This window comes from Acipenser ruthenus, chromosome 2 (genome assembly GCF_902713425.1).
Source record: "Acipenser ruthenus chromosome 2, fAciRut3.2 maternal haplotype, whole genome shotgun sequence".
In the NCBI taxonomy this organism is placed as follows: domain Eukaryota; kingdom Metazoa; phylum Chordata; class Actinopteri; order Acipenseriformes; family Acipenseridae; genus Acipenser; species Acipenser ruthenus.
Window position 1 is genome coordinate 28,496,322 of NC_081190.1, and position 12,669 is coordinate 28,508,990.

Genomic DNA, 12,669 nt, shown 5'->3' on the forward strand with positions numbered 1-12,669 from the left:
GCAAACATTACCCAGCAAACACAATGACCATAAATAAGATATTAGTACAGTCGCCACCACTTACACCATACAGGGTTATCTTGGGCAGCTGTTTATATTGGACTGTGACAGGGTTGGTGAAGTCAGGCCAGCAGCAGGAAGAAAAACAAACAAGCAAGTACTGCCGTTTATTTAAACAAAAAGAAAAGAAAATATTTTAACCAAAAAAACACTGCTCACGGTATACAAAAACAAAATCACCAACACAAAAGTACTATGATCAGGCTGGGCAGTAGCCTTCACTGATCCTACTTATTTTTATTCTTACACTCCTCTCTCACTCTCGCTCACTCCTCCGAACACCCACCCAGAGCACTGAAAGCTGCAGTCTTTTATACAGGTGACCATCTCCCGATTAGCAACAATTAATTAACTTGGGAGATGGTCACCTTCTGCACAAGGTTTTTAATGTGGATGGGGCTTCCCCATCCACGCAGCAAAACAAAAGCTACGGTTTCTCGCTGTCATATATATATTTAATAAATCATAATAATAATAATTATAATAATAATAATAATTATAATAATACTACAAAACAAATATACATTATAGGAGCAGGGCTTTTGCCCTGCCCCCTTCCCCCTTGCGAAAGCAGTAGCCTTCAGTGATCCTCCTTATTTTTATTTTTTTATTCTTACACTCCTCTCTCTCTCTCTCTCACTCTCGCTTGCTCCTCCGAACACCCACCCAGAGCGCCGAAAGCTGCAGACTTTTATGCAGGTGACCATCTCCCGATTAGCAACAATTAACTCGGGAGATGGTCACCTTCTGCACAAGGTTTTTAATGTGGATTGGGGTGTGTGTGTGGGTGTGTGTGGAGATGACAGTTTGAAAGAGAGAAGCTGGATCTGGCGGTGGGAGAACTGAGAGAGAGAGAGTTAAGAGAGGATGATTTTGTGAGTGAGAGGAGAAGAATGAGAGCCATTGTTCACTAGCGGTTTCCTACTGCTTTGAACCGCAACTCTTGCTTGTCTCATTATATTCTGGAAACTCCGCAGCTCAGTGCTACAATATGTAAATAAATCCTGTTCAGCTGTGGGACATATCAACTTCAACCTCCGTCTCAATCTCCTGCCTGTCACTCAGCAGCGAATGCACGAATCCACACGGCAGACGGCTTGTCTGTCACAAGCATTAATACCCTGTATCTTTCTAAACAAGGGATTTTGGGGGAGCTCCCTAATAAAAGACACATCTCATAACAATAATAATATAGTACAGTAATTGTTACAGCTGTATATAATGGAATTTAAAATAGGATTCATTTATCTGCCTTTTTACTCTGGTCTCATCGCAGTCAGATACGCGAAGGATTACTGTTGTCTTTATTACATTCATAAGTTTTAATACATCTTTTTTAATAGTGTAATGCGTGTCTTAATAAAGATTTTTAACTACATTTTTTTTACATTTTGATTAATGAACCGGTGATTGGGGGACATTTTAAATGTCAGGTTATTGTGTGGGAGTTTATACCGTCCATCACTTACTGTGGGTGAATCACGTTAACACAAACGCGCCAGTTCTAAGCGGTGGAGACTGTATGTCATGAAAAACTATAATATACAGCATTAAAATAAAATAGAATAAATAACTAGAAAAAGTAACCCATGTATTTGTTTTAAATGTATTTATTAAATTGGTGCCTAGTAAGCCTATAAATTACTAGTAATTAAAAACATTGGTACAGGTAGTTCTAAATCGCCATCAGGTTCCAGTGCCTTATCCTGACACACAAGAGACCTTCAGTCTTCAGTGCAGTGACGTTATAAGCCACATTACAATAAAAAACAGCATTTATTTTAATATAGTCCTTCACAAAATAACTAGTGCACCAGTATGTGTTTAAAACAAAATTAAATAGATCTACAGTATACAGTACGCTCTTATTGATGTAAGCATTTGCAGCATAAACAAGATACGTCATGTTTTTCATAATGTATCCTCTATACATTATTAATTTGTGGTGTTGTTCAAAAGCAAAACAAAAAATGTATATGGCCTTACTGTAACAATAGAGCAGGGGTGGCCAAACGTCCTGACCCTACGAGCCGCGTACCAACACTTTCATAAGACCAAGAGCCGCAAGACAAACACACAAACAATGCTAGTATTTTAAAGACCCTTGAACTGCCCAGGAGCTGCTTGAGGCTCACGAGACATGGTTTTGCCACCTCTGCAAGAGAGCATGTTTGAAAACAAAGTTTGATTCAGTACCAGCGTATTAAAGTAACGGCCAAAGAACATTTATATAACTACAAAAGGCTCACAGCATACTGTGATATCAAACAATGTTGTCTGTATCCAGTCAACTGTATCAAACATACCAGCTGATGTGTATTATTTACTGTACCTTCATTTTGCCACTATACTTGGGGTCAGAAATAGTTTCAAAGGCAGCATGTTTGCTCTGTTGTACAAAGTCTGGAAATCTGTTGAAGACTTGCATGCAGACCTGGTTCACATAAACCTCCTAAAAAACAAACAAACAAAAAAGACTGGTTTCTATAATGTTCTAGAAGAATGTAATGTAAATATTTGTCCCTTTTTTAATTTCTGTAGTTGATCACATATTCATATTCATATATATATATATATATATATATATATATATATATATATATATATATATATATATATATTATAGATAGATAGATAGAGATAGACAGATAGATAGATAGATAGATAGATAGATAAACTGCCTTGACATCCGATTAGGTTCAACATAAACATGAAATTTAAGTAACAGAAGTGATCATCTGAGATTATCCAACTTTTCTCACTTGCCATGACTGTTGTATATATAGAATGAGTCAGTAAAATTCTTCATTCTTATTTACAGTAAAATATTTTAAAACAGTTCAAAATGTCTTAATTCTATTTATTGAGTGAAACTTTTGATGATTCAGAAATAAAATGAATACACAATAAACAATGTAACATTTCAGGGAATATCTCTGCAAGAATCATGTTTTTAAATAGCATCCACAACTGTGTATTCTACATTAACATCATGCTGTCCACCTACACATAACAACACATCATGCTGAAGTGTTCTATGACGCATGTATTGTAATGGAAAATTGTGCCAGACTCATGTTTACTCCACTTTCCTTCAAAAGGAAAAGCTATGATACACATTCAGCATATGCCTGCCAGTTCTACAACATTGTCAATGTATTTTCCATTTTATAAAAAAATGTGCCATTTGCCCATTGAGTTAAATAAGTAGCTTTAAATTATGTTTTTATGAGTAGGTCTGAGAGCCATTTCTCAAATATTGCGTTTTAATGATATTTTTGTTAGCCTGGGAAAGGTGCTTTGAAGTTGTCAGCTCGGAACCCAGGTTGCTGGGAGTTATGTACAGGTAGTGCCATTGGATGGACTCCAGTTCTGTATAATTGCACAAATTATATAAACACTTCTACTGGTAGCCATGGAAACAGTTTTCAACGCCCTATACCAGAACAGGAAACTAGACAGATGTTAAATTCAGGTAACTTCAGGGGTCTGAGCTGACAATTTCAAAATAGCTAAGAGCTGCTTAGGCTATTCAAAAATATCAATAAAACTCATTAGCTGTAAAGTGGTAATCAGACCTATGCAAACAATTGAAAACATCAAAATATGATAAGAAGTCAGTAAAAATAACATTTTAAAAAAGTACATAAATAGTAGCGAACAACTCAGGGGATCAATTTCAGGACACACAGTTGTTCTGTTACCAGCATTATCTGTTTTATTTTTCTTAAAAAAAAATTTAAATAAAAATAATTTTTAAAAAGTGCTTTAACACCCAGGCAGAATTGAAAGCTTTGAACATGTCACCATGAGGTAAGGTAGATCGTTACACCTATTTAACCACACTCACATCTTGTAATAGTCAGTATCATTACCTGCGCCTTGCTTGTGTTTCCGTTTGATTGCAGCAGGGCTGCATGGTTAGCCACCTTTCTCAGAATCATTAGATAACTGAAATACAAAGCTCGCATAGGAACTCCATTTTTGTTTTTCTATGAAAAATAAAAGAGAAACATATTCAAGACAAAATGAAGCCTTTACAGGCTTGATTAGCCCCAGTGTACAGGTAACATGTTCAGATGTGTCTTATTAAACTCATAGTAAAACCAGGAACAGATCAAACTGCTATGCAATTGGAGTCTTATTTCCATACCTTCTTTACCTTGAATATATCATAAAGGGAAGAGGAGACAGAGGTGCTTAAGTTCCAGTAATGGATTTCAACTTTAAACTATGCTGTCTGATCTGCAGACTGTATTGTGTATGTGTATGTAGTATTAGTACGAAGTGGATGTTTTAATAGTAAACAGAGCCCTTGGCTAAGGAACATGTCTTTACAAAATACATAGTAGATAGGTGGCAAACTAATCCTGTGCCCTTGCACTGTTGCACTGTGTTTTGAGAAATGTACATTGGCTTATGGGATAAAGCTATATATTTGTACACCGGTGTTACTATACATAAAAAAAGAAGAAACGTGCCGAACCTTATAGCAACAGCTTTTCCTCTTAAGTCCACTATTACAGCTGCATGGCTCACAGCTGCGTAGCAACAGGTTGACATCCTCCGACTCCAAAACAGCCTTGTAGACGGCTTGCTGGAACTCTGTCAATGAGCAATACACTACCTGAGGAAGAAAGAAGCAATATGGAGTGGCATGCACTTTAGTGTATATTATGTTTGTTTTTTTTTTTTTTTTTTTTAAACGATCAGCTGAAATTGAATGTATTCATATTAAAATACCTTTGCAGTACTTGAAATCCCGTATTCAGGCAATCAGTACAGAAGATCACCCGAATGTGCCATTGAGCTACAATTTTGAAATACGTCATTTTTTTGTGAACAAAAACAAAAGTATCCCCTGTAGCATAAGGGGTATGTTAGATCACGAAGTAAAATAGAAACGCGATTGCATCATTGATATATCCAGAGGTTAAAAACAATGAGACACTGACTGAAACAGTTAATGTTCATTAGACACCACCTGTAATGGAACTTTATTGAGAAAATCTTAGAATTCAACTGTGTACCATCTAGGGATGGGCATGTTATTCGAGTATTCGATTAGAAAATGACTAATCGTGTACTCTATCTTGTATTGCAGAGGTAATATATATATATATATATATATATATATATATATATATATATATATGTATATATATATCATACAATGCAGTATTGTCATTGCTCATGGTATAATTATTTATATGGAACATATAAATAATTATATGGAAGTTTTGTTTGGGGACATTTTACCAAAGCAGACACTAAAACAGTAAAATTCACAATTTGCAATAACAGACTGAGCTATATAAACAGCATAGAGACAATAATAATCACCTATAATACAAGCATGTACCCAGCAATCTGCAGAGAGAGGCCCAGTCGCACGCCTGTGGACTATGAGACTGAGGGTATGCCTTGCAAATGCAGCAGAAGTACCGCTAAATCACAATGAACCATTACAGCTTGCTACACCAAATGCACTCCACCGAGGAGCCAATAACAAACCTAATGAAATGATCACTAAAGATGCATTGACTACCAGCACAGCTGAAGGGTTAAAAATAAATAAAAATAATGTTTTGTAGTTTTAACTTGACCTTTAGAGAAACACATTCACAGATCAAACTTCTACTCTGTACTTATACCAGGACCGGGAGGTATGTACCGTATTTAATAACATGTGTTACTTAATGTGAACATTTATTTATATTTTACAGTTTTCCAATGAAGACATCATTTACTGATTCCTTATAAACTGTACATTATTATGTTGCCTTTAATTGCTATTTGGAAATGATGCACAAGTTGGGCTTTATGTATACTGTACTAGTATGCAACTTCCTGTTAATAAAGAGCTACTTATTGAAGCATTGTCAAATAATAGAGATTGTTATTTCTTTACGTATTACTTATAGTGTAATCGTTTAGTAAATGACGTGGGTACTGTTATTAAAATATACGGAAATGCCCATCCCTAGAACCAACTATAAAGACCCAATGTCACAGCACATAGTCTGTATCGGTGACATGGTCAGGACTTAAAACAATGCTGCAGTGAAAAGGGTTCATTTTTACTGAACAGCTTTAGTAATGGAACTTGAATAAGAACTTTAGTAACAGCAATATCTAGAAGCATTAGGTCTTTATCATCCAGGCATCAAAAAGTCACGACCTCAATATTGCGGCCATCTTAGGTCAAAGGTAAAAGGGGGGGGGGGTTAGATGTTGCATAGAGTTTTCACAACACTGAAACAATGAAGTTGTCAGCTTCAATGGTTTGAGATATTAGTTTGTGATATTTTGACATACTCATACAAGCACCCCTTACAGGGATGCTTAATTAAGCAGAACCCAATGAACACAAATACTGTAAACAGGCTACTTATTTGCTAGTTAACAGCAAACGAGGGTTCCTTTTCTAGCAACAGCTGATTTTGTAGGAGTCATAACCCTGAAATTCCTTGCTATTTTAATTATGTCAATTTTGGATCAACATTCACAATCTCCAAGGAACATTTCTTTAAATAAATGTATTTAGATACTTACCCTGTCATCTTTCTTTGGTAACTGGCAACTAATAAGAGACTTGGTTCTCCTCAGGAACCAACGAGACAGTTTTCTTGCCAGCCTCCTGATAGCCTTCCTCCCCATTGCCAGGTTTCTTTTAGTCACATCGTGCTTCTGGCCGTGCTCTACTGGATCAGAAAACTTAGCTTTAAAGAGATTTAGGCTGCCCAAGCATCCTGGTATAGCCCTAGAAAATATAAAATAGCTTTATTTCAGACAGGAAACAACGACAAAAAAATGATGGTAAATAATGTATATTTTATGAATATACAGTATCTATGTCAAACAGAAACCGGCAATTTCTTAAAGTTCTAGGTCCAAACAAAGTTTTAAAGTGGACATGAAAGGTGTACTAAGATGCATGTGTTTGCTTTCCACACTGTAGAACATGTGTCAGACACTTACCAGTCCATTACGCACCACAGTTCTTCCATATTATTCTGAAGAATGGTTCCAGTCAATCCAACTCGAACGTTGCACTTTAGAGCTTTCATAGCCTGTGTTATCTGAGAATTTGGATTTTTTATCTTATGAGCTTCATCAACAATGACAGCAGACCACCTGATGCTGCAGAAATAAAAGAAATTCAGTCAGTAAAATTGGATTTACAAGCTAAATTAAACTTGAAGCAACACTAGGGCTACAAGAAACTCACATCATTTGATCCTAGCAATAAATACCGAGGACAATACTGTAATAGGGATTTATTATCATAGGAATGTATTATTATAGTTATTAAAAAACCTAACAAAATAAATATCGCAACATGTCAGACACCTGTATTACTAATGGCTGTTTTTTATGTTTTTAATGTCAATTACCGTTACCTCTGACGATTTCATTTTTTTCCCCCATAGTGATTTGATATTCTTAGAACCCTGTCCACCTGTATTTGTAACTTACAACTGTCAAAAAAATGTCTACCTAGTCCTACATACAGTAGTAGCCAACCACAATAACATTACAAGTACATTTCAGTCAAAATAACAAAATGCAAGAACATAAAAGTACTATAGCACGTCTTTATTGTGTAGTTTAGTATTTTATAACGTTAAAGAATAACTCTTTACCAGTGAACTAAAAACACCCAGGTGCTAATATGTCCTCTGGATATAAAGCAGGTGCCATTATTTAATGTAAACCTGTCCCTTTGTACTTGTTATTTTGATTAACCAAGCCAAAGAGAAACTTGAATGCATATGTGACAAATACTCTTTAGATAGGTGGATCAAAACAGGACAAACTTCATAAGCTGCTAGATTAAAAATAACTTAGTATACATGCATGTGTTCATAAAGGTCTGTGATGCAAATAACATGTAAAGAACCCTGAAATAGACACATATAACAGAATGGTTCCCATGTTAATAGTTAACAGATGTACTACCTGTTAAAATCACTGAGGCAAAGGCGTAGAGTCTCATAGGTCGTCAGAGCAAACTCACACTTTCCTCTCTTCACGCGGGCAAATTCAGCTTCTTTCTTAGTGCCATGCAATATGGTACCTCTGAAGTAACCCCATGTGTCCAACTCATCTTTCCAGTTATATAGGACTGACAGGGGCGCAACAATTAGAAATATCTGGAACACACAGACCAAATAAAGAAGGAAATTGGAGGAAAGATTCTCAGATTTCATCAGACTGTATAATGTGTTTGACAGATGAGATGTTTGGGCTAAAACAGCTTTCAACAAAACAAACAAAAAAAATCTCTCCGATAGATTAAGAAATGATACATGTATAAATGTGTGTGTACAACATTTTCAAAGCATACTGTGTACACATTAAAACATTCTGATATCTTAAACCAACAAAAACAAAAAATACACAAAGGCTTTCATGGTTCTAAATCATAAATAAGGCTTACCTTTTTGGCTTCAATTGGTCTAGATTCTTTTTTCTTGCGTAAGAATTCTGGCATATTGTTTTCAATGTCCTCTCGAGTCCCTTTTTTATGCAGTACAGCTGCCAGAAAGGAAATAACCTGAAACCACAATGCAGGAAAGTCTGTCATATTGAAAAACATTGGCTTTAAAGGTAAATTTGTTTTAAGGTACAGAACCTATGAAAAAAAGGTTCATCTGTAACCAAGCAGGCTACATACTATATTTGTGATTAATTTATGTGCAATTTTCTCTGATGAGTTTGTTGCATACAGTCATATTTACTGTGCTGTCTGACACAACTAATTTACAGAAAAAAAACATATTTAAAATATGTGGGGTTTCAAAATAAACACTAAACATACTATATTACTGTCATTAGAATACATACTTATTTTACAGAGTAAAAATGCACATAGTGGTGAACCTGAAATAAATACATATTGTCACTGTGAATGGACCATATGCAGTGGGGGTAGCTCAGTGCATCTATTCTTACAGGGGAGACTGGGTTACACACCTGGGAATCGCTTTCAACAGGATGTAAACCCAGTTCAGGTGTTGATCATCCCAGCTGTTATTGGACAGAAGTCCACATCACAAAACAAAACAAACAGGCACTTGCAGCGTTGTGGTAGGCCTCAGCGACACACACTGTGCTTCCGTATTGCTTAATGATACAGCACAGACACTGCTTTCTCGTTGTTTTCTATGGAGGGCAACTGTTCTTTTATTACTCAATAATAGAACTGCAAATAAAGCATGGCTGAAATAATTATGCTGATTAAACGCATTACTGGGGCCCTCGAGTTCTACTGTCAAAAACTCTTTGAATGAACTACAATGATAATTTCAGACAAACAGGTAAATAAATAACTTTTAAAAGCTGTAGTATAATGGTAAACATGTCATTGCTATGGCGTGTTCCTCAAGAAATCCCTAGTTCAAATAATGCTTTATTGACAGTTCCATTATTACCTACTCACAGGCCACAGCAATGCCGTTATCCCTTAATCGTATCACGACCAGCATATATGCACTGTACAGGGGCTGTAATATACCATTATACTCTTATGGGTTACGCATGCCTTACCTGTACTGTTTTTCCAAGTCCCATATCATCTCCAAGAATGCAGCCTCTGCCTTTAACATAGTGACTGTAAATAAACCTCACTCCTTCCCGCTGATAGTCTCGTAAGTATCTGTTGATGGTGTATGGAATACATTCACCATGTTCAGATAACATACATGGCACCGCAGGGCCTGGCGGTTTCCTGTCATGGAAAAATGGTTTCTCCAGATCTTCATCGTCAAATACGAAGCTTCTCTTGTGTGACTGTGGGCACTTGATCCTCTGAAGCCTTTTAACCGACACAGTCTCTTCATCAAACCCAACAAACGTCACGACTGCCACAGCTTTAGCCTGTTCTTCTAAGATTAGCGTTTTTATTCTCGCTTCATAGAGCTTCCCATCACCCGAGTATGGTGCAAGGCATCTATCCCCTTCGCACCACCTCTCCTCTAGAAAGAAAAATAAGTTAGAATGGATCAACTGGAAGCAGTACAGGTACTGCTACTGTATTTACTGTAGAATCGGTCACTTACTTTCTTTAAAACATTACAACAACTCTATAGGCTAGAAACATTGGATTTTCCCATGAAATATCATAGTTTCCAAAGATTATGTTTAAATGTGGTATAAATGTAAAAAAAAAAAAAAAACTGGTGGTAGGTACCTCTTGTTCAACTTCCCACTGCTCTTTTGTAATCCCTATACTATGCGGTTTGTTTGGGGGATCTAAAAATAAAAGTCCAATACTGGTCCTGGACCAAAGGAGGAGTTATTAAGAAGTGCTTCCCACGACAAAGCTAAGTATAGTGCAGTAATTGCACAAGAGCAGTGAGAATGCAAACATCAGCCATCCCTGAAATACATGGATAAAACAGAAGCTTTTTAAAAAGCACTTTATTCATAAGGGAGGTCAGTGTTAACTAAATGAGGAACATACGTCACCTGGAATCAGCAACGAAATTTACCTGTTCCGCTATCAGACTCGGATTGAGATTCAGACTCCATCTGGGTCCACTGATATATTTTCAGAGGTGGACACACACTAAACGACAGTTAATTAACAGTGTATTAAATAAAAGCAAGCATATGGCAGACTGGAAATCGTGTTGTCTATAGAAATGAAACACACACACATATACTTAAACATCACTGGAACCTATTTGTTGCAGAATATTGTACTGTATCTCATCACTTTTGTAAATCAAATTCCAAACATTTAACACGTTACAGTGTGTAAAATGATTTATTTACCTTCATTACAGAGTTAGAAAAGTCCTGCTTCCTACTGATGTCAAAACACCACACTGCAGCAAGTAAACATGTCGCTGTTTTCATTACTTTCGACAAAATATGTTTCAGCACACATTGGTATTATACGTTCATAACATTTGTTTTCAATACAAAATCTAAATATATATTATTGAAATTGAATTTTCAGGAATGTTCTAAATAGTGTCATAAATATTGCAAAAACAAAACCAAAAAAAAAAAAAAAAAGGCGGAATGTGCTGCTACGAAATATTACTCACCTGTGATTGTTTTCCCTTCTGGTAAACGGTGAGTTTGGCTGGGTTTTCTTGTAGATAGTTTGAATTTTTTTTGTATATCTTTAATGTTTTATATTAATTAGAGAATACATTATAATCGTTCTCCCTTGCTCGACGAGAGATGCACATACTTTGACAATTTTTAAAAGGAGATTAAAAACTCACTTTTTAATGTCTTTCACACTTTCAATCAGATCTCTCGTTATGTTTTATTTTACTGTTTTTTTTATTATGCTTAATGTTTTATGGTACTTAAATGTTTGTCTTCTTTGTTAAGCGCTTTGAGATGGCTTGCCATGAAAGGCGCTCTATGTTGATTTGATTTATGATGAATCGCTAAAAACATCTGTATACCCCATTGCACAGTATTCTCTTATTTACCAAAAAAAAAAAAAAAAAGTTCATAAATGTAAACTTGCACTAAAATTAAGTGGTCACTGATAATGTGTTCGTGACTCAACTTTCTATCTGTCTGTCTATCTATCTATATATCTGTCTATATGCATTAATTCTGAATAGCAGTGACAGTAGACTAAAACGATTCGGAAAATATAAGTTTATACATTTTTTGAAAATCAGACTGTATTTTATCCATTCTAACCGGAGTTATGTATTTCAAATGATGTTGCAATGTTACAAAGTAATGTAGTGTTACGCAGATTTTTGTATCCCCGCTTGATTCCATGCCTGTACAGGTGCAGTTTTTCAAAGCTGGACGTGGATGCGCGATATTCCTGTGCTTCAGGCCCGCTGTGTTCTCAAGCACTGCCACTGAGTACTGCAGCAATTTGCAACAAATATTGAAAACAAGAACAAACTAATTCTGTAGCAAAATAAAACAGCACATTTAACACCACAGATTTTCTACACTACGCTCAGCCTTCTGCGTTGCTCAGTACACGAAACCCTTGATGAAAAGTAACCTTATAAAACTGTATTTCCTTTTAAAACACATTTTAATTTTATTACATGTAAATACTGTTCAGAAACATAAAGCGTTCACGTATATCGATCTTGATCTACGCAGGCGTCAAATCTAAGGGGATGGAGAATTCTATGGTGATAGAAATCTGCGTAACACCTGTTTTGCAGTTAAACCACTTAAGCGAGTATGACCTACATCACAAGACGTGTTGTACCAGCGAGTATTAAAAACGTGTAATCCTTGGTGTTGTATTTTAAAATGTATCTGCATTAATGTGAAAATAACAAACAAACAACTTCAGCATTAGAAAGGGGCGTGGTAATGTTGCTAATAAGAGGTCATCAAATGGAGTTAAAGCCATTGTTATCACCTGCCTAATACAGGTTGATAATAAACTGTTAGGGTGAGACACAAATCATTCGTACTGTATGTACTGCCACAGGCACAACGATTTTAAAAGATAATTCTATACATACTTGTCAATGAAATGGAATGCATAGTTGCTTGTAAGCCCCTGGCAGGTCTTTAGTGGCTGCAATTGATGATATAATTGTTCAAGGATTTTTTTTTTTTTTTTTTTAAATAAGCACTCTTATTATTTGGTTG

At 35.8% G+C, this 12,669-nt stretch overlaps 1 protein-coding gene across 3 annotated transcripts in view; it reads right to left on the reverse strand.

Moving 5' to 3' along the window:
* ercc6l2 (excision repair cross-complementation group 6-like 2) overlaps nt 1-12,144 on the reverse strand; it is a 32,536-nt gene extending 20,392 nt beyond the window's left edge. Inside the window, exons 1-10 of one of the 3 annotated variants that reach the window (XM_058993132.1) lie at nt 11,121-12,144; nt 10,557-10,633; nt 9,613-10,040; nt 8,504-8,620; nt 8,023-8,216; nt 7,042-7,203; nt 6,616-6,823; nt 4,547-4,687; nt 3,936-4,052; nt 2,393-2,512 (exon numbers count right to left, since the gene is read on the reverse strand). In XM_058993132.1, coding sequence (XP_058849115.1) covers nt 2,393-2,512; nt 3,936-4,052; nt 4,547-4,687; nt 6,616-6,823; nt 7,042-7,203; nt 8,023-8,216; nt 8,504-8,620; nt 9,613-10,040; nt 10,557-10,596 — 1,527 coding nt within the window. In that variant the 5' untranslated portion in view covers nt 10,597-10,633; nt 11,121-12,144. Of the gene's footprint in view, nt 1-2,392; nt 2,513-3,935; nt 4,053-4,546; nt 4,688-6,615; nt 6,824-7,041; nt 7,204-8,022; nt 8,217-8,503; nt 8,621-9,612; nt 10,041-10,556; nt 10,634-10,842; nt 10,931-11,120 lie in introns of those variants that run through there. The other 2 variants (XM_058993127.1, XM_058993142.1) reach the window with 2 other exon arrangements.
* Between the last annotated feature and the right edge of the window lie 525 nt (nt 12,145-12,669).